The sequence below is a fragment of the Heptranchias perlo genome, chromosome 17 (assembly GCF_035084215.1).
Source record: "Heptranchias perlo isolate sHepPer1 chromosome 17, sHepPer1.hap1, whole genome shotgun sequence".
Classification (NCBI taxonomy): Eukaryota; Metazoa; Chordata; class Chondrichthyes; order Hexanchiformes; family Hexanchidae; genus Heptranchias; species Heptranchias perlo.
Genome location: NC_090341.1, coordinates 57,943,008 through 57,964,900, shown reverse-complemented (window position 1 = coordinate 57,964,900; position 21,893 = coordinate 57,943,008). Strand labels below are relative to the sequence as shown.

Sequence of the window (21,893 nt, the reverse complement as noted above, 5' to 3'; positions counted from 1 at the left end):
GGTGGTAGAGGCAGAAACGCTCAACTAATTTTAAAAAGTACTTGGATGTGCACCTGAAGTGCCGTAACCTACAGGGCTCCAGACCAAGGGCTGGAAAGTGGGATTAAGCTGGATAGCTCTTTTTTGGCTGGCATGGACACAATGAGCCAAATTGCCTCTTCTGTGCCATAACTTTCTATGATTCTATAAGATTTAAAAAAGGAAATAAATAAGAGGGGCAAAGAGAGAGTATGAGAACAGATTAGCGGGTAGCATAAAAGGGAACCCATAAGTCTTTTATAAACATATAAACAGTAAAAGGGTAGTCAAAGGAAGGGTGGGACCGATTAGGGACAATAAAGATAATCATATGGAGGCAGAGGACATGGGTGAGGTACTAAATGAATACTTTGCATTGGTCTTCACTAGAGAAGAGGATGCTACCAATATAGCAGTAAAGGAGGAGGTAGTAGCGATATTGGATAGGATAAAAATAAATAAAGAGGAGATACTTAAAAGATTGGCAGTACTCAAAGTAGAAAAGTCACCCAGTCCAGATGGGATACATCCTCGGTTACTGAGGGAAGTAAGGGTGGAAATTGTGGAGGCTCTGGCCACAATCTTCCAATCCTCCTTAGATATGGGGACGGTGCCAGAGGACTGAAGGATTGCAAATGTTACACCCCTGTTCAGAAAAGGGGAGGGGGATAAACCTGGCAATTACAGGCCAGTCAGCCTAACGTTAGTGGTGGAGAAACTCTTAGAGTCAATAATAAATGAAAGTCAGCAGTCGGATTTATTAAAGAAAAATCATGTTTGAGTAACTTGATTGAGTTCTTTGATGAAGTAACGGAGAGGGTTGATGAGGGTAGTGAGGTTGATGTGTATATGAACTTTCAAAAGGCATTTGATAAAGTACCACATAATAGACTTGTTCGAAAAATTAAAGGGACAGTGGCAACGTGGATACAAAATTGGCTAAGGGACAGAAAGCAGAGAGCAGTGATGGGTTGTTTTTCAGACTGGAGGGAAGTATACAGCGATGTTCCCCAGGGATCAGTGTTAAGAGCACTGCTCTGGACTTTTTGATATATATTAATGACCTGGACTTGGGTATACAGGGTATAATTTCAATGCTTGCAGATGACATGAAACTCTGATATGTATTAAACAATGTTGAGGATAGTAACAGACGTCAGGAGGACATAGAGAGACTGGTGAAATGGGCAGACACATGGTAGATAAAATTTAATTCAGAAGTGTGAAGTGATGCATTTTGGTAGAAAGAATGAGGAGAGGCAATATAAACTAAATGGTACAATTTTAAATGAGGTGCAGGAACAGAGAGACCTGGGGGTGTATGTCCACAAATCTTTGAAGGTGGCAGGACAAGTTGAGAAGGCTAATAAAGGATATGGGATCCTGGGCTTTATTAATAGAGGCATAGAGTAAAAAAGTAAGGAAGTTATGCCAAACCTTTATAAAATACTAGTTAGGCCTCAGCTGGAGTATTGTGTCCAATTCTGGGCACCACACTTTTGGAAGGATGTTAAGGCCTTAGAGAGGGTGCAGAAGCAATTTACTGGAATGGTACCAGGGATGAGGGACTGCAGTTATGTGGTGATACTGGAGAAGCTGGGGTTGTTCTCCTTGGATCAGAGAAGGTTACGAGGAGATTTGATAGAGGTGTTCAAGATCATGAACGGTTTAGATAGAGTAAAAAAGGAAAAATTGTTTCCAGTGGCAGAAGGGTCAGTAACCAGAGGAGACAGATTTAAGGTGATTGGTAAAAGAACCAGAGGCGACATGAGGAAACATTTTTTTAGGCAGCGAGTTATTATAATCTGGAATGCACTGCCTGAAAGAGTGGTGGAAGCAGAATCAATAGTAACTTTCAAAAGGGAATTGGATAAATACTTGAAAGGAAAAAAATTACAGGGCTGCGGGGAAAGAGCAGGGGAATGGATAGCTCTTTCAAAGAGCCGACACAGGCAGGATGAGCCGAATGGCCTCCTTCTGTGGTCTATCATTCTATGATACTAATAGGCTGTGTTGCAGTAAACGTCTGTATAGATCACAGTCCATGTCATTGTCACCAACCAGTCTTGTTATCGAACCTCATATTCCCCACGAAATGGAGTGATATCTAGCTAAACAATAGGCAGACTCAGGCATTGAGAAGGGAACAGTTTGCTAAGGTGTGCTGGCTTGCTGGAATGTGCCAGGTGCTGCCATATGTCTTTTTATCTTGGGTAGGCAGAATAAATATACTCTCAGACCAAGGCTCAGGCTATAAACCAATTGACAGTTTATTGAACAAAGAACTGGTAAGTGAACAGTACTCTGTAGTTCCAGTAATTACAAACTTTGCTATCCTTCACAATATATCAAAATACTAAATATGGATGTGGATCTTGGGCACGGTAGTGTTGTGATTAGCAACCCAGAGGGTGTGAGTTCAAATCCCACCATGGCAGGTTGTGAAATTCAATTCAATAAATCTGAAAAATGACCATGAAAGCTGTTGGATTGTCGCAAAAACCTAAATAGTTCCTCCTTGCCCTCCAGGGAAGGGAACCTGCCACCTCTACCTCACTTGTAAAAGAAACAATTGTCAGAAGGCAGCCCGACAACTTCTCAGGGCAGTAACGGATGGACAATAAATGCAGCCTTGATTGGGTCTGATCCTGTGAAGATATCAACAAACTAGCTTCTTTAATTGCTCTGAGCAAATAAAAAATAAAGAAACTTTCTCTGAGCTGTCTTTCAACATAACTGGCTCCCTGAAATAGCTGCTCACTTCTACATGATAAACACTACCAACCGGGTCCAACTAGCCCAGACCCTTTGCTGGCTATAAATTGGCCGCCTGGGCTGAAGCAACCACAGATAAGCCTTCAATCAGAGGTCGCTATAATTACAAGTTTACATCTGCAGTTTTTATTAGAAATGGGCATGTAGTGATTTATAATAAAAAGTTAACTGCAATTAAATGTATATATATATTATAAATATTCATCAATGCACTTGAAGGAGAGAAGATATTTTTGCTAAACTTTGAGGTGTTGCTTAGAAATTATAACCATGTTCTATTTTTAAAAAGTGTATGGATTTATGTAACAGGATGAGAAGATCCTAGAGTCAATTTGTTCAGGGGCTGTATATAATCGGTTTAGACATTTGAGGTAAATTTATTGAGTGTTACATCATTTGGGAGGTTAAGTTATTCGGGTACATTATACAGCAGGTTGAGAAGGTTCTGAGGCCTGGTCATTTCCCAAGTTGAGTTTCCGTTCTCTTCATCTCAAGGAAGCTGATCCACCATCGGAAGGACACGGTGGCTCGAAAAGGCCAGATTCCGAGCCAACAGAAAATGATTCTCGCATCTGGCTTCACTGAGCACCACCTGGAGGCAGAACACAAGCCAGACAGAATGAGCAAGATCCCACCTGATCCATCACCGAGTCTGGAAGATGCAATCCCTCCAGAGGGCGATGTTTACCAGGTACCACAGATGTCGAGAAGATAGACTAAGAGGAACATTTCCTAAGAATTTTTTTTCCACTTTCTATTTATATTTGAGACGTTGCAAATTTTGTTTGTGTTTAAGGTTCATTTTGTTACGTTGCATATAAAAGTACAAGTTAACAATAAGACAATGATTGGCCATCCAAAAGGGTAGGAAGGGGCAGGCAGTGCAGGAATCTGATGGGTGTGTGGCACTCTCAAACCAGTATCAGCATTGCATACCAGTGAGGGTGACAACAACTTGAAGGAGTTCAGTCCTGAGCATGGAACCATGGGGCAAAGGACTGCACAGGGGGGCAGAATGAAGTGTAGAAATGCAGTAGTCATAGGGAATTCGATAGTCAGGGGGACAGACAGACAGACAGGCATGGTGTGTTGCCTCCCTGGTGCCAGGGTAAACGTCATCACGGAGAGGGTGTAGAATATTCTGCGGGGGAAAGAGGAACAGCCAGAGGTCGTGGTCCATGTGGGTACCAACGACATAGGAAAGGAAAGGGATGAGGTCCTGCGGTTAGAGTTTCAGGAGCTAGGGAGGAAGTTAAAAAGCAGGACCTCAAAGGTAGTAATCTCTGGATTATCCCAGTGCCACGTCCTAGTGAGTACAGAAATAGGAAGATAAGGCAGGCTAATGCCGGGCTAGAGACACAGGGCAAGAGGGAGGGCTTCAGATTCTTGGGGCATTGGACCAGTTCTGGGGCAGGAGGGACCTGTTCAAGACGGACGGGTTGCACCTCAACAGAGCTTGGGACCAATGTCCTCGCGGGGAGGTTCACTAGTGCTGTTGGGTGGGGGGGGGGGGGGGGGTGGTGGGGAGAGATTTAAACTAATTTGGCAGGGGGCTGGGCACCGGGATGTAGCATTAGACAGGAGAAACAAGGTGCACGAAGGATTGGGAGAGACAGCACTAGAGTAAGAAATAGTGCAATATTAGGTGGGATCAGACTAAGAGGGAATACGAGAAGGTCTAAGATAGATTTACAGTGCATGTGTGTAAACTCATGAAGCATGGCAAATAAGGTTGGTGAGCTGCAGGCACAAGTAGCCACATGGGAATATGATATTGCAGCGATAACGGAGACCTGGCTCAAAAAAGGGCAGGATTGGGTACTAAATATTCCTGGATACAAGGTGTTCAGGAAAGATAGGGAAGGAAAGAAAGGAGGGGGGTAGTTGGCAGTATTGATTAAGGAGAATATTGCAGTGCTGGAGAGAGAGGATGATCTGGAGGGATCAAGGACACAATCTATTTGGTTAGAGTTAAGAAACAATACACTACTGGGTGTATTTTTTGGGCACCAACTGTGGGAAGGATATAGAGGAGCAAATTTTCAGGGAATTTAAAGAGAGGTGCAAGAACTATAGAGTAGTGATAATGGACTTCAACTATCCTAATATAGACTGGGATAGTAATGGTGTAAAGGGCAGAGAGGAATTTCTGAAGTGTGTTCAGGAGAACTTTCTTGATCAGTAAGTTTCTGGCCCAATGAGGAAGGAGGCATTGCTTGATCTGGTTCTGGGGAATGAGGTGGACCAAGTGGAGCAAGTGTCAGTGGGGGAACATTTAGGGAACAGCGATCATAGTATTATAAGGTTTAAATTAGTTATGGAAAAAGACTAGGAGCAATCTAGAATAAAAATACTTAATTGGAGGAGGGCCAATTTCAGTAGGTTGAGAACGGAACTGGCCTGGGTAAATTGGAATCAAAGATTGACAGGCAAAACTGTAATTGAACATGGGCAGCCTTTAAAGAGGAGATGGTTCGGGTACAGTCTAGGCACATTCCCACGAGGGTGAAAGGTAGGGCAACTAGAGCCAGAGCTCCCTGGATGACAAAAGAGATAGAGAGTAAGATGAGGCAGGAAAAAGGGGCGTATGACAGATGTCAGGTTGATAATACAAGTGAGAACCAGGCTGAATATAGAAAGTTCAGAGGGGAAGTGAAAAAGGAAATAAGAGGGGCAAAGAGAGAGTCTGAGAATGGACTGACAGCCAACATAAAAGGGAATCCAAACGTCTTCTATAGGCATGTAAACAGTAAACGGGTAGTAAGAGGAGGGGTGGGGCCGATTGGGGACCATAAAGGAGATCTACTCATGGAGGCAGAGGGGATGGCCGAGGTACTAAATGAGTACTTTGCATCTGTCTTTACCAAAGAAGAGAATGCTGCCAAAGTCACAGTAAAAGAGGAGGTATTGAGATATTGGATGGGCTAAAAATTGATGAAGAGGAGGTAATGGAAAGGCTGGCTGTACTTAAAGTAGATAAGTCACCCGGTCTGGATGGGATGCATCCTAGGTTGTTGAGGGAAGTAAGGGTGGAAATTGCGGAGGTCCTGGCCATAATCTTCCAATCATCCTTAGATATGAGGATGGTGCCAGAGGACTGGAGAATTGCAAATATTACACCCTTGTTCAAAAAAGGGTGTAAGGATAAACCCAGCAACTACAGGCCAGTCAGTTTAACCTCAGTGGTGGGGAAGCTTTTAGAAAAGATAATCTGGGACAGAATTAGCAGTCTCTTGGACAAGTGTGGATTGATCAGGGAAAGCCAGCATGGATTTGTTAAAGGCAAATAGTGTTTAACTAACTTGATTGAGTTTTTTGATGAGGGCAATGCGGTTGATGTAGTGTATATGGACTTCCAAAAGGCCTTTGATAATGTGCCACATAGCAGCTTGTCAGCAAATTGAAGCCCATGGGATAAAAGGGGCAATTGCAGCATGGATACAGAATTGGCTAAGTGACAGGAAACAGAGAGTAGTGGTGAACGGTTGTTTTTCGGACTGGAGGGAGGTGTACAGTGGTGTTCCCCAGGGGTCAGTGCTGGGACCACTGTTTTTCTTGATATATATTAATGACTTGGACTTGGGTGTACAGGGCACAATTTCAAAATTTGCAAATGACACAAAACTTGGAAGAGTAGTGAACAGTGAGGAGGATAGTGATAGACTTCACGAGGATGTAGACAGGCTGGTGGATTAGGCGGACACGTGGCAGGTGAAATATAACGCGCAGAAGTGCGAAATGATACATTTTGGTAGGAAGAATGAGGAGAGGCAATATAAACTAAAGGATACAATTCAAAAGGGGTACAGGAACAGACAGACCTGGGGGTATGTGCACAAATCTTTAAAGGTGGCAGGACAGGTTGAGAAAGCGGTTAAAAAAATCATACCGGATCCTGGGCTTTATAAATAGAGGCATAGAGTACAAAAGCAAGGAAGTTATGATGAACCTTTATAAAACACTGGGTCGGCCGCAACTGGAGTATTGTGTCCAGTTCTGGGCACCGCATTTTAGGAAGGACGTGAAGGCGTTAGAGAGGGAGCAGTTAAGATTTACTAGAATTATTCCAGGGATGAGGGACTTCAGTTACGTGGAAAGACTGGAGAAGCTGGGATTGTTCTCCTTGGAACAGAGACGGTTGAGAGGAGATTTGATAGAGGTATTCAAAATCATGATTGGTTTAGATAAAGTAAATAAAGAGAAACTGTTCCCATTGGCGGAAGGGTCGAGAACCAGAGGACGTAAATTTAAGATGATTGGCAAAAGAACCAAAGGCGACATGAGGAGAAACTTTTTTACACAGTGAGTAGTTAGGGTCTGGAATGTGCTGCCTGAGGGGGTGGTGGAGGCAGATTCAATCATGGCTTTCAAAAAGTAATTGGATAAATACTTGAAGGGAAAAAATTTGCAGGGCTACGGGGAAAGAGCAGGGGAATGGGACTAGCTGGATTGCTCTTACAAAGAGCCGGCACAGGCTCGATGGGCCGAATGGCCTCCAACTGTGCTGTGACGATTCTATGATTTCATTGTCAATATCAGGCAGTGTGTATTAACATCGGTTCAACCTTTGCAAAAAGGCAGGAAAATAAACACCACTTGCTCCATCCAGACAGAAGACAACAGTTGCTAACGGTGGCTGATGGCTGGAGAATGTTCATGTACCACTTGGACTGTCTTAACAGCACTACGCAGGAGTGCATCAAAGCTCAAAACTTCAGATGGAACGTTTCTAACAGTGACACAATATTGAAAGCTCCGATTTTAACTCGGGGCGGGGTATGGGAACAGTCCTGATCTCTGCAGTGTGGGGCCCTGGAAATTTTAACTGCATAGCCTCACTCAGCCTCCTGCCCAAAACTGGAAAATGTTAGCTGGGTGGTGGGCGGGAGCAGAATATCGGGCGGCAGGAGGTCACCGCTAGGAAAATTGCTGGGAGAGGGTCTGAAGGGGTCTTGTGGTCGGGGAGGCCTAAACTTTCTTCCTGCTCTTCTGGCCCTGATTCCTTTTTCTACTCTGTTGGCCTGGTGAGAAAACCACAACAGCATCCCCACACAGGCCTCTGGTTAAAATAGCAGTCTGTATATTTAAAGAAGGACCCCGCCAGTTTCCAGTGGGTCTCTCCTGCCTGCCTGGTGAACAGGTTAATATCACCCCAATAGCTTTAGTTTACAGAAGCAGGAATCTGCATCTTCAAGAACCAAACATGCCCATGGATTAATTTTTTTAGCGGCTATCTCAGTATTTAATGACCTGCCAACTGGGTTTTAAATGAATACCCCATGTGGAACAGACCTGAAAGGTCTAACATCTAAAATCTGATGGTTTTGACTCCTGTCTGCTGAGTTTGCTAATCTCAGGCAGGACACTACAACTGGCCTCATTGCCATTGGTTCGGGGGGTGGGGGAGAGGAGGAGAGATCAGTTACCTTCTGGCTCTCCAGTGACCTGTGTTGGAGAGTGCTGCCTGGATGGGTGAGGACAGACATTGGGCTGACGATGATGCTCCTGCATGTTTAAAAGCTGCAGACACTCACTGTATAGGCTCACGTGTGAATAACGATTGGCTGGGCAGACTATCAGGTGTACGTTCAGCAATAGTTAGTTCCTTCAGAAGGTGAGCAAATGGTTTTATTTTCCTATGTTGTCACCGACCAGTTCAATAAAGGATGAAAGGAAGCGACTCGAGCGTTCGGTGTGTGATATGCGGTGCCCACTTTGTGTTGCAGGTCCCCCCTCAGCCTCGGCGCGCTGCCCCTGTGGCTCCTCCACCACCTGAGAAACTTCGGGACTTACACTCCGGATCCTTGAGCAAGCAAGGTAAGGCTTCAGCAGGCATTGAGTGTGGTGTTTGGCATGTTAATTGGGCACGGTTAGTTTTATGCTGAAAAGCCAACTGTCCTCCATTGTTTCACTTGGGGCCAGTAACTCTTGTAGATAGAGCAGCTTCTGTTTGGGCCAGAGTTTACAAGATAAACCCAGTGCTGATTTTCCTTTTCCAAAAAGATTTTTTTCTCCTTTCCCATTTTCCCTCTGCCCCAGTGATCACTGCACCATTCTCCTGCCCACCTCATGCCATTGACTTTTCTGCCTTCCCAGCACTGGGTTGTAAGTTGAGCACTGAGCTACCCGAATCCCAGAAATGTGGGGGTAGAACTTGGACCTCACTGTAAAACGGATTCAGAATTGGGTCCAATTTCACAGTGCTGTTTCTAACACCCAGAGGACGCCTGAAATATGTCTGACCCCAGTTTGGGGCGTATAATTTTTCAGGCATCCCTGGTGGCCACATAAAGCAGGTATTGGACCCCTTGCGTATGTTAATGAGGGGCCTGTTTTAGGGTCCTCTCAGAACTGGGATACCCTGAATAGAGCCAGCGCCTAGGCCTGCTCCATTCAGGTTTTCCAGCTGTGGAATCAGCCCAGCAAGCAGCCGTCACCAAAAAATGTAACTGCATTTTTTTTAAGGTTAATGTGGAGCCAGGGGGAACATGAGTGTTCCTCCCAGCTCTACAGCAATCCCGAGGGCCACTGCTGGCCCGCCATTGGTAGCCCCTACTCCTGTTGTCCTTTTTCCCCCCCTCGGGACTTAACTGAGGGCTGCTGCTAGCAATGGAAGCGGCCCAAATTCAAATGCTTCAAATAAGCTCATCTAAATTATTGATATGTGACCTAATTTTGGGCCAGCTTCGGACATCCTAGTTGGGGTGAGCACCCTGTCAGTTGCAGAGTGGAAAATGGGCCAGAACCAATTTCCACCCCGTGAACAGCACCATCCACTCAAGGCAAGGATTTCATACAGAAATAGCACTTTTTTTTTTCATTTTAGGGACGTGGGCATCACTGGCAAGGCCAGCTTTTATTGCTGAAAATAAATGACTTGCTAGGCCCCTTCAGAGAGCAGTTAAGAATCAACCATGTTGGTGTGGGATTGGAGTCACAAATAGGCCGGACCGGGTTTCCGTCCCTAAAGGACATTAGTGAACCAGTTGGGTTTTTACGACAATCCCACAGCTTCATGATAACTTTTACTGAGACCAGCTTTTCATTTCCAAATTTTTAAAACTGAATTCAAATTCTCAAACTGCCATGGTGGGATTTGAACTCCTGTTCACTGGATTATTAGCCCAATCCTCTGGATTACTGGTGCAATAACATAATCACTACCCTTGCGCCTGGGCTCTGTTTCCTGTTTTCAGTCATCCATTATCGTCACTCGTCATTCAGTTCTCCATTTCAATTATTATCTAAATGTTCCCTTTCCCACACAATGTTCACCAGAGTTATAAAATCAAAGTATGTTACAGCACGAAGGAGGCCATTCAGCCCATCGTGCCTGTGCCGGCTCTTTGAAAGAGCTATCCAATTAGTCCCACTCCCCTGCTCTTTCGCCATAGCCCTGCAAATTTTTCCCCTTCAACTATTTATCCAATTCCTTTTTGAAAGTTACTGTTGAATCTGCTTCCACCGCCCTTTCAGGCAGTGAATTCCAGATCATTACAACTTGTGCGTAAAAAATGTTTCCTCATGTCGCCTCTGGCTCTTTTGCCAATCACCTTAAATCTGTGTCCTCTGGTTACCGACCCTTCTGCCACTGGAAACAGTTTCTCCTTATTTACTGTCAAAACTGTTCATGATTTTGAACACCTCTATCAAATCTCCCCATAACCTCTGCTGCTGTAAAGAGAACAACCCCAGCTTCTCCAGTCTCTCCACATAACTGAAGTCCCCCATCCCTGGAATCATTCTAGTAAATCATTCTAGTAAATCTCTTCTGCACCCTCTCTAAGGCCTTCACATCCTTCCTAAAGTGTGGAGCCCAGAATTGGACACAATACTCCAGCTGAGGCCTGACGAATGTTTTATAAAGGTTTAGAATAACTTCCTTGCTTTTGTACTGTATGCCTCTATTAATAAAGCCCAGGATCCCGTACGTTTTTTTAACAGCCTTCTCAACTTGACCTGCTACCTTCAAAGATTTGTGTACGTACACCCCAGGTGTTCTTGCACCCCCTTCAAAATTGTACTCTTCAGTTTATATTGCCTCTCCTCATTCTTCCTACCAAAATGTATCACTTCACACTTCTCTGCATTAAGTTTAACCTGCCATGTATGTGTCTCCCCATTTTACCAGTCTGTCTTCTGAAGTCTGTTACTATCCTCGTCGTTTACTACATTCCCGAGTTACATTCCATCTGCAAACTTTGAAAATATACCCAAGACAAGGTCATTGCTATATAAGAGAAAGAGCAGTGGACCTAATAACGACCTCTAGGGAACACCACTGTATACCAGTGAGCTGACCACAATCAAGTTAGTCAAACACATTGTTTCTTATTCCGTATGCCTGACTCACCGGTGCTGGACCTCCCCCCCCCCCCCCCCCCCCCCACTGCTCTCTACAGCCCGCTCTCCATGGACCTCACCGACCCCCACCCCCCACTGCTCTCCCCGTCCCCCCCCCCCACTGCTCTCTACACATCGCTGTCCATGGACCTCCCCACCCCCCCCCCTCCTCCCCCCACCCCCCACCGCTCTCTCCACCCTGCTCTCCATGGACCTCACCCTCCCCCCCCCCCCCCCCCCCCACCTCTCCTCCTCCCCCCTCCACTGCTCTCCATGGACTTCACCCCGCCTCCCCCCCCCCCCCCCCCCCCCCCCACTGCTTTCTACAGCCCGGTCTCCATGGACTTCACCCCCCCCACCCGCCTCCTCCCCCACACTGCTCTCTACACCCCACTCTCCATGGACCTCGGCCCCCCTCCTCCCACTGCTCTCCACACCCCGCTCTCCATGGACTCGCCCCACCTCCCGCCATCCCCTCCACCCGCCATCCCCTCCACTACTCTTTACACCCCACTCTCCATGGACTTCACCCCCCCCCCCCCCAACCCTGCCTCTTCCCCCAACCCTGCCTCCTCCCCCACCCTGCCTCCTCCCCCACCCTGCCTCCTCCCCCACCCTGCCTCCTCCCCCCCACTGCCTCCTCCCCCCCACTGCCTCCTCCCCCCCACTGCCTCCTCCCCCCCACTACTCTCTACACCCCACTCTCCATGGACTTCAACCCCCCCCCCCCCCCCACTGCTTTCTACAGCCCGGTCTCCATGGACTTCACCCCCCCCCCCCCCAACCCTGCCTCCTCCCCCACCCTGCCTCCTCCCCCACCCTGCCTCCTCCCCCACCCTGCCTCCTCCCCCACCCTGCCTCCTCCCCCCCACTGCCTCCTCCCCCCCACTGCCTCCTCCCCCCCACTGCCTCCTCCCCCCCACTGCCTCCTCCCCCCCACTGCCTCCTCCCCCCCACTGCTCTCTACACCCCACTCTCCATGGACCTCAGCCCCCCTCCTCCCACTGCTCTCTACACCCCACTCTCCATGGACCTCAGCCCCCCTCCTCCCACTACTCTTTACACCCCACTCTCCATGGACTTCACCCCCCCCCCCCCAACCCTGCCTCCTCCCCCAACCCTGCCTCCTCCCCCAACCCTGCCTCCTCCCCCAACCCTGCCTCCTCCCCCACCCTGCCTCCTCCCCCACCCTGCCTCCTCCCCCACCCTGCCTCCTCCCCCACCCTGCCTCCTCCCCCACCCTGCCTCCTCCCCCACCCTGCCTCCTCCCCCACCCTGCCTCCTCCCCCCCACTGCCTCCTCCCCCCCACTGCCTCCTCCCCCCCACTGCTCTCTACACCCCACTCTCCATGGACCTCAGCCCCCCTCCTCCCACTGCTCTCTACACCCCTCTCTCCATGGACTCGCCCCACCACCCGCCATCCCCTCCACTACTCTCTACACCCCACTCTCCAAGGACTTCAACCCCCCCCCCCCCCCCACTGCTTTCTACACCCTGCTCTGCATGAACCATTTTCCCTGCTGTGTCTGGGTTGATGTTCCTCACTGGATGTAGATTCTTGCTTCAGAATACTGTCCTCTTGAAGTCACTTCTTCCCACTTTTCACTGCCACTGCCTGGAGAGTCTAGAACTAGGAGTCATAGTCTCCAGATAAGGGGTCGGCCATTTGGGGCTGAGATGAGGAGGAATTTCTTCACTCGAGGGTTGTGAATCTTTGGAATTCCCTACCCAAGAGGGCTGTGGGTGCTCAGTCGTTGAGTATATTCAAGACTCAGATCGATAGATTTTTGGACACTAGGGGAATCTAGAGATATGGGGATAGGGCAGGAAAGTGGAGTTGAGGTAGAAGATCAGCCATGATCTTATTGAATGGCGGAGCAGGCTCGAGGGGTTGTATGGCTTGCTCCTGCTCCTAATTCTTATGTTCTTATGTAATGCCAAAGAATTAGAAGCACACATCCGTCTGGGGAAAAGGGGAATGTGGCAGTAATTGGCTGCACTGGACTGGACTGGGTGCTAAATATACCAGGATATCGAATTTTTAGAAAGGAGGGAAGATGGAAAAGGAGTTAGGTAGCAGTATTAATAAGAGACAAAACTAGTAAAGAGAAGGGATATAAATCAGGAGGCAGAATGACTGTGCATGTAGTTAAAGAACAGAAAAATGCTCCTGGGATTATTTGAGTTCCTGACTGTAATAACTTAACCGAGAAATGGATCTGTATGCAGGTCAGGGAGGCCTGACAGAAGAAAAATGTGATACTAATGGAAGATTTTAAACTGCATATGAATTAGAAGAGAAATAGCAGCACAAGTAGGAGAGGGAATCAATTTATTGAATGTACTTAGGGTAATTTTCTCAAGCTGCAGATATTCAACCCAAGAAGGGATGGCAAACCAGAAATAGCAAGGAAGAGAGCATCTTAGGAATGTGACCATAGTACAGTTAAATTCATTATCAGGCTTGAAGGGAAGAAGTGATGGTTTGGATTTAAAGATTAACCTTTGAAGGGGTGAGGAGGAGATGAGCGTGGGTAATGATGTTGGTGGTAAATCTGTGGATTAACAGTGGAATTTATTCATTGGGTTTTTCTCTGGTTTTTTACCTCTCCCAGGAGATTACATGGTTGGAATGTGCCTGTACACAACTGTGTGGCACAGGCTGGTTGGACCAGTAGCTCTTTTCCTGTACACCATTTTTGAATGTTTGAAAGTAATTGAATTGCAAAACAATTTTTGGCCTAAGAAGCAAAAGGGATTCTTGTGGAGTGATGAGAAGGTGATGAAACTAGAGCTGTGAGGATGGGCATTAAACTAAAGGACAGAGGATAGTGAAAAGAACAAGGAGAGGGAAGAGTACAGAAAACAACAAAAGGAGACCAAGAAAATAACAAGGAAGAGAAAAGGGGGAATGAAAAATACTTGCAGGTGGTTTTAATGGGAATAAGGTTTTAAGGGATCTAGATCCAGGCCCACAGCAATGTGCCCTCTGAAATGGTCTAGCAAGCCACTCAGTTCTACAACCTCGCTTTAAAAAAAAAAGTCATAATAAGATTAAAACCGGACGGACCACCCGGCATCAGATCACGAGGCACCGGACACGGCAAAGGCAAACCAAGCCCAGTCGACACTGCAAAGTCCTCCTCACTAACATCTGGGGACTTGTGCCAAAATTGGGAGAGCTGTCCCACAGACTAGTCAAGCAACAGCCTGACATAGCCATACTCACAGAATCATACCTTTCAGCCAACGTCCCAGACTCTTCCATCACCATCCCTGGGTATGTCCTGTTCCAACGACAGGACAGACAGGCCAGAGATGGCGGTACAGTGATATACAGTCAGGAGGGAGTGGCCCTGGGATCCTCAACATTGACTCTGGACTCCATGAAATCTCATGGCATCAGGTCAAACGTGGGCAAGGAAACCTCCTGCTGATTACCACCTACCATCCTCCCTCAGCTGAAGAATCAGTCCTCCTTCATGTTGAACACCACTTGGAGGAAGCACTGAGGGTAGCAAGGGCACAGAATGTACTCTGGGTGGGGGACTTCAATGTCCATCACCAAGAGTGGCTCGGTAGCACCACTACTGACCATGCTGGCCGAGTCCTCAAGGACATAGCTGCCAAACTGGGCCTGTGGCAGGTGGTATGCAAACCAACACGAGGGAAAAACTTACTTGACCTCGTCCTCACCAATCTACCTGTCGCAAATGCATCTGTCCATGACAGTATTGGTAGGAGTGACCGCTGCACAGTCCTCGTGAAGACGAAGTCCTGTCTTTGCACTGAGGATACCATCAAACGTGTTGTGTGGCACTACCACCGTGCTAAATGGGATAGATACAGAACAGATCTAGCAGCTCAAAACTGGGCATCCATGAGGCGCTGTGGGCCATCAGCAGCAGCAGAATTGTATTCCAGCACAATCTGTAACCTCATGGCCCGGCATATTCCTCACTCTACCATTACCAACAAGCCAGGGGATCAACCCTGGTTCAATGAGGAGTGCAGAAGAGCATGCCAGGAGCAGCACCAGGCATACCTAAAAATGAGGTGCCAACCTGGTGAAGCTACAACTCAGGACCACATGCAAGCTAAACAGTGGAAGCAACATGCTATTGACAGAGCTAAGTGATTCCACAACAAACGGACCAGATCAAAGTTCTGCCACATCCAGTCGTGAATGGTGGTGGACAATTAAACAACTAACGGGAGGAGGAGGCTCTGTAAACATCCCCATCCTCAATGATGGCAGAGACCAGCAGTGAGTGCAAAAGACAAGGCTGAAGCATTTGCAACCATCTTCAGCCAGAAGTGCCGAGTGGATGATCCATCTCAGTCTCCTCCCGATATCCCCACCATCACAGAAGCCAGTCTTCAGCCAATTTGATTCACTCCACGTGATATCAAGAAACGACTGAGTGCATTGGATACAGCAAAGGCTATGGGCCCCGACAACATCCCGGCTGTAGTGCTGAAGAAATGGGGATATTCGCTGATTGCACGGTGTTCAGTTCCATTCACAACCCCTCAGATAATGAAGCAGTCTGAGCCCGCATGCAGCAAGGCCTGGGCTGATGAGTGGTAAGTAACATTCGTGCCAGACAAGTGCCAAGCAATGACCATCTCCAACAGGAAAGAGTCTAACCACCTCCCCTTGACATTCAACGACATTACCATCGCTGAATCCCCCACCATCAACATCCTGGGGGGGTCACCATTGACCAGAAACTTAACTGGACCAACCATATAAATACTGTGGCTACAAGAGCAGGTCAGAGGCTTGGTATTCTGCGGCGACTGACTCACCTCCTGACTCCCCAAAGTCTTTCCACCATCTACAAGGCACAAGTCAGGAGTGTGATGGAATACTCTCCACTTGCCTGGATGAGTGCAGCTCCAACAACACTAAAGAAGCACGACACCATCCAGGACAAAGCAGCCCGCTTGATTGGCACCCCATCCACCACCCTAAACATTTACTCCCTTCACCACTGGCGCACAGTGGCTGCAGTGTGTACCATCCACAGGATGCACTGCAGCAACTCGCCAAGGCTTCTTCAACAGCACCTCCCAAACCTGTGACCTCTACCTCCTAGAAGGACAAGGGCAGCAGGCACATGGGAACAACACCACCTGCACGTTTCCCTCCAAGTCACACACCATCCCGACTTGGAAATATATCCCCGTTCCTTCATCGACTCTGGGTCAAAATCCTGGAACTCCCTTCCTAACAGCACTGTGGGAGAACCTTCACCACATGGACTGCAGCGGTTCAAGAAGGCGGCTCACCACCACCTTCTCTAGGGCAATTAGGGATGGGCAATAAATGCCGGCCTCGCCAGCGACGCCCACATCCCATGAGCGAATAATAAAAGAAAATAAAAGTTTTTATAAATACATCAAGGAATAGATAGTGGGGTAGGAGAAAGCCTAATAAAAGTAGGTTTAACTATGGCAACAGTAAGGAATAATGACATGGTGGAAATGTTCCATGAGTGTTTTGCTACAGTCTTCACAGTTGGGAAGGAGAATTTGGTGTCAGAGGTACAGAAAGACTGGAGATTAGTGAAGGTGAGACATTTACAAGGGTTAATAGAAAGATAGAATAATGGGAGCAAAGCCAGACACATCTTCAGCACCAGACAGTTCCCATCTGAGAGTATAAAAAACGGGCATGGAAGTTGGGGGTGCATTCGTTAGAATCTTCGAGACTTGGTGCTATTATGGGAGGATTAAAGTTAGCAACCTATACTATTATTAAACAACGAGGAAGGAACAAAGCAAGTATCTTCAAACTAGTGAGTTTAACAGCAGTAGTGTGGAAATTGTTAGAAGGGACAGAGTAAGGACGTCCTTAATAAGTTATAAGAAAATTCGGGAGTGCTACCGCGGCTTTCTGAAAGATGGTTTGTATCTAACCAAGCTAATAGCCACTGAGGAGTTGGATAGGTGGGGATCAGTGGGCATTGTTTGGGTTTTCAGAAGGCAGGTGGTGGATGATAGATGGGGATCAGTGGGCGTTGTTTGGGTTTTCAGAAGGCAGGTGGTGGATGATAGATGGGGATCAGTGGGCATTGTTTGGGTTTTCAGAAGGCAGGTGGTGGATGATAGATGGGGATCAGTGGGCATTGTTTGGGTTTTCAGAAGGCAGCTGACTCGGTTCTGTACAAGAAATTGAAGCTAAAACTGAAGCATACGGAATTGGAGATAACCACGTGGCACAGGTAGGAAACTGAAAGCGGGCAGAGACTTAGGATAAATAGGACATTGTCGATTTAGCAGGCAGTGTGAAGTGGTGTCAGATGGATGCAGAATCAGTTAGTGGGCAGAGCGATGGCAGATGCAGTTTAATGTAACAAAGGGCATATAATCAAATGGGGCAGTTTAAGGGAATGGGTAGATGAACAGAGCAATTTATGGGCTCAGGTACCTAAGCCATTAAAAGCTAAGTTGGAGGTGCAAAAAATGACCAAAAAGATTAATGAGATGCAGGGAATCATGACGAGAGGTATAGATTATAAAAGCAAAGAAATAATTCAGTTATACAGAGCACTGGATTGACTGCACTCGGTGTTCAGTTTTGGTTGCCTGGTCATGGAGAAAGTCCTGCAGGTGATTCCTGCGATGGAGGATCTGAGTTATGAAACTGGATCAACTGAGGTTATATTGCCTGTTGATGAGGATGTTAAGGGTGATCTGATTGAGGGGTTTAGAATAATGAAGTTAATGGCCAGAGTAGAACACGGCATGAGGCCTTCCTATAGAAGGGGAATCCAGAACATGGGGCCTAATCTGAGACTTTGATCTAAATTAGTCAAAAGCAAGTCCATAAAAACATCTTCACATGAAGGGCTGTGAGAATGTGGAACGCACTGCCCCACAAGGCCATGGGTACAGAGTCAATTGAGATGTTTGAAAAGAAAATAGGTACTTATTAGGGAGCTATGGGTATGAAGGGATATCGCAAAAGTGCGAGTAATTGGCATTAAAAAGATGGAGCTACCATGGCTGGTGCAGCAAGCTCGGTGGCCTGAATGGCCCAGTCCTCTTCTTGTGTTCCTAGCAACTTGAGTTGGGCGAATGGCTAAAATACACTGTTCTCACCAACACAGCCCATGATTGAGAGCGAGTATTCAGATTATCAAGATTACTGATACCTCCTTTAAGATGCTCCTTAAATCCTACTTCTTTGATCAAGCTTTCAGTCACCCATCCTAATGTCTACTTCTTGGGCACCATGACACCACACTCGCTCTCAATCATGGGCTGTGCTGGTGAGACTGTAGGAGTATCTGAGGGGGGTGTGGAAGTGTCATGACTGGAAATAAATGTTTACGGGAGACAGCATTTAACAGCGAATTAAAGTCACCAGACGCGGATGGGTTGTATCCCAGATTACTGAGGGAGGTTGGGAATACCTAGGAAATCGGGCCAGTTCGTCTCACCTCAATCAATGGCTATTTCTTCGGGACCATAACATGGGATTAAATTAGTGGATAGCTGAAGAGAGGTGGCTGATTTGGGAATAGTCGGGCTGAACCATGGCTGTCATCTATGTTTAATTCAATGCAGTAATATTGAACAAATCTTTCTCAATCCCTGCATTACAACTTCCCCCTCTCATTTTGAAGTGGGTGGTATTTTCTTTCACCTTTGTTTATTCTGGATATGTTCCATCCATCTTGCATTGTATTTCTCTTGGCTTCCCATTACTTTTTCACCTGTCTCGCTTACCTTTAGAATTAACCCAGTCCACCTACCAGCCAGATTCCTTGCATCTTCTGAAACTGTTCTTGTCTGACGCCAAATGCCGACCTGATACTGGTTTGGTTCAAGTTATCTGCAAATCTTGTATTGCTGGGAAGCAAAAGCTAGTACGCGGCTGTACGAAGTTTGTGTAATAACTTGCCGCCTAGATGTTACCTTGTGTTAAAGGATCCCCAATACTGCCCTCTACATCCCTGTTTATATAGTGCCTTTAACGGAGAAAAATGTCCCAAAGCGCTTCACAGGAGTGTAATCAGACAAAAATGGGCACCAAACCAAAGGAGGAGATATTAGGACAGGTGACCAAAAGCTTGGTCAGAGCTGGGTTTTAAGGAGGATTTTGAAGACGGAGAGAGGGCATTCCAGAGCATGGGGCCTAGATGGCTAAAGACACGGCAACCCCTAGTGAGGTGAAGGAAGCGTGGGGTGCACAAAAAGCCAGAGTCAGAGAAATGGAGCATTCTCGGAGGGCTGTAGGGCTGGAGGAGGTTACAGAGATAGGGAGGGGCAAGGCCATGGAGGGATTTGAACACTAAGTTGAGACTTTAATATTTGAAGTGTTGCTGGACCGGGAGCCAATGTAGGTTAGCGCGATCAGGGGTGATGGATGGACGGGACTTGATGCGAGATAGGATACGGGCAGCAGAATTTTGGATGCCGAAGTTTACGGAAGGTGGTATAGTCAAGTTTGATAGCAAAAGATAACTTAGCAGAGGTCAATAACCAGGGGGCATAGATCTAAAGTAATTGGTGGAAGGATTAGACTGGAGCTGAAGAGAAAATTTTTCACCCAGAGGGTGGTGGGGGTCTGGAACTCACTGCCTGAAAGGGTGCTAGAGGCAGAAACCCTCAACTCATTTTTAAAAAATACTTGGATGAGCACTTGAAGTGCCTTAACCTACAGGGCTACGGACAAAGTGCTGGAAAGTGGGATTAGGCTGGGTAGCTATTTTTCGACTGGCACAGACGCGATGGGCTGCATAGCCTCCTTCTGTGCCATAAATTTTCCATGTTTCTGTAACAAAAGCATGATTGAGGATTTCAGCAGCAGATAGGCAGAGGCACAGGGATGGAGGTGGAAGTAGGCGGTCTTGGTGATGGAGCGGGTATGTGATCAGAAGCTCAGCGTCAAATAGGACACCAAGGTTGTGAACAATCTGGTTCAGCCTCAGACAGAGGCCAGGGAAACGATGGAGTCGGTTGCTGGGCACGGAGTTTGTGGCGGGGACCGAAGACAATGGCTTCGGTCTTGCCAATATTTAATTGGAGGGAATTTTGGCTCATCCGGGACTGGATGCCATTCAAGTCGTTTGACAACAGAGGCAGTGGAGGGGTAGAGAGAGGTGGAGGTGAGGTAGAGTTGGGTGTCATCAGCATACGTGTGGAACCTGTCCCCTCGTCTTTGGTTGATGTCACCAGCAGGCAGCATGTAGATATGGAGGAGAAGGGGAGGGCCAAGGATAGATCCTTGGGAGATGCCAGAGGCAACAGTGCAGAGGTGGGAAGAGAAACCATTGCAGGAAATTCTCTGGCTATGATTGGATATGTAAGAGTGGAACCAGGCAAGAGCAGTCCTATGGAGCTTGGACAATGAAGGTGTTGTGTTGGAGAAGGGTGATGTGATCGACCTTGTCCATGGCTGCAGACAGGTTGGTTACTCCTGCACTTGTTAATCTGATTTGATCTGGCTGAAAAATTTCTCTCATTTTCACTTTTCTGCTGTAGATTTCTTGATCATCACTGTATTCCTTTTTGTGATGTTTGTTCTTCTTTTGCATTCCCTCGAGATCCAATACTTTGTTGACCTGTGCTTCTTGCATAGCCTCGTGAGCATCTTGGTTCCAATGATGGTTATCGTTCGGTGCTTTGCAGTTAGTTACTCCCACCCACTGCGAAGAAAGAAAAAAGAAAGCCTTGCATTTCTATAGCACCTTTCACAGCCTCAGGACGTCCCAAAGCGCTTTACAGCCATTGGAGTACTTTTTGAAGTGTGGTCACTGTTATGTTGTAATGTGGAAGGACCACTTCCTATGAATGGAAACGTAGTCTGAGTGTAATCTGGGAACAAACCTACCCAGAGTGAATTCATAAACTGCTTTAATAGCTGATCAGCTCACCGAAAGTAACACAATCTGCCTTGCTCTCCTGATTCTTTTTGATAGATGGATAAATAACTGACAGGCTGTATATCTCAGATTTATTAAGATATGTAAAATTATCAGAAGCAGTAGTCAAATAAGATAAATCATAATGGTTTATGTATCTTACAATTTTTTTTTTTAAAAGTAAAACTTCTCAAAACTTTGGTAATTTCTTGTGACTTGGAATGTGGGACTAAGTAAAAGTTTGTAAATAGTCAGCTGTTCAACCAGTTATTGCCAAAGTCTGGCCAGGATTGAACTGGGAGAGGCTTTGGAAGAGGCTTAGAACAGCAGATTCTGGCCACAAAGCTCTCTTTCAAAAATAGAGTTCAAAGTGGTTGCTAACCCTGCTCAGAAACCTGACTCAAGCTTTTCATCCATTTCCAAGACAATACAGAGCTTTGAGAGCATTGCGTTCATGATCCATGATGTGACAACCAGTCACAGCTAATCAGCTCTGCCTCCTGCAATCAGATAACCAATATTAAGTGAAGGTCAATAAACACATGTTAAAGGGTGATTCAGCTGCAGGTAGTGAGGTGTACCTTCTCCAACATGGAGAAAACAAGTCAGTACAGAGACACACACAGGCTTCTCAGCCTGCTTGCATCATCAAACTTAAGTGACCGCAATGACTATTAGAAATAGTATTTATAAAATATAACAGCATGGAATCCTGTACTGTCACAAGCATCTCCATTCAACTCATCATAGCTTAGTGACATTTGTGACCTCAAACTTGTGTAAATGAAGCCATTTTCTGTGATCAGGTATAGTTCTCTAGTTCAGGTACAGTTTGTGTTCATTTGTTGATGTGTTTTGTGGACTGTGCAGGGCTAGTT

At 46.7% G+C, this 21,893-nt stretch overlaps 1 protein-coding gene across 1 annotated transcript in view; it reads left to right on the top strand.

Annotated features, from left to right (window-relative positions):
- The window catches only part of LOC137334329 (NCK-interacting protein with SH3 domain-like), a 222,808-nt gene that overhangs the window by 118,838 nt on the left and 82,077 nt on the right, over positions 1-21,893 (top strand). Inside the window, exons 3-4 of the mRNA XM_067999025.1 lie at positions 3,289-3,484; positions 8,520-8,610. Of these exons, the coding sequence (XP_067855126.1) occupies positions 3,289-3,484; positions 8,520-8,610 (287 nt within the window). The remainder of the gene's footprint in view (positions 1-3,288; positions 3,485-8,519; positions 8,611-21,893) is intronic.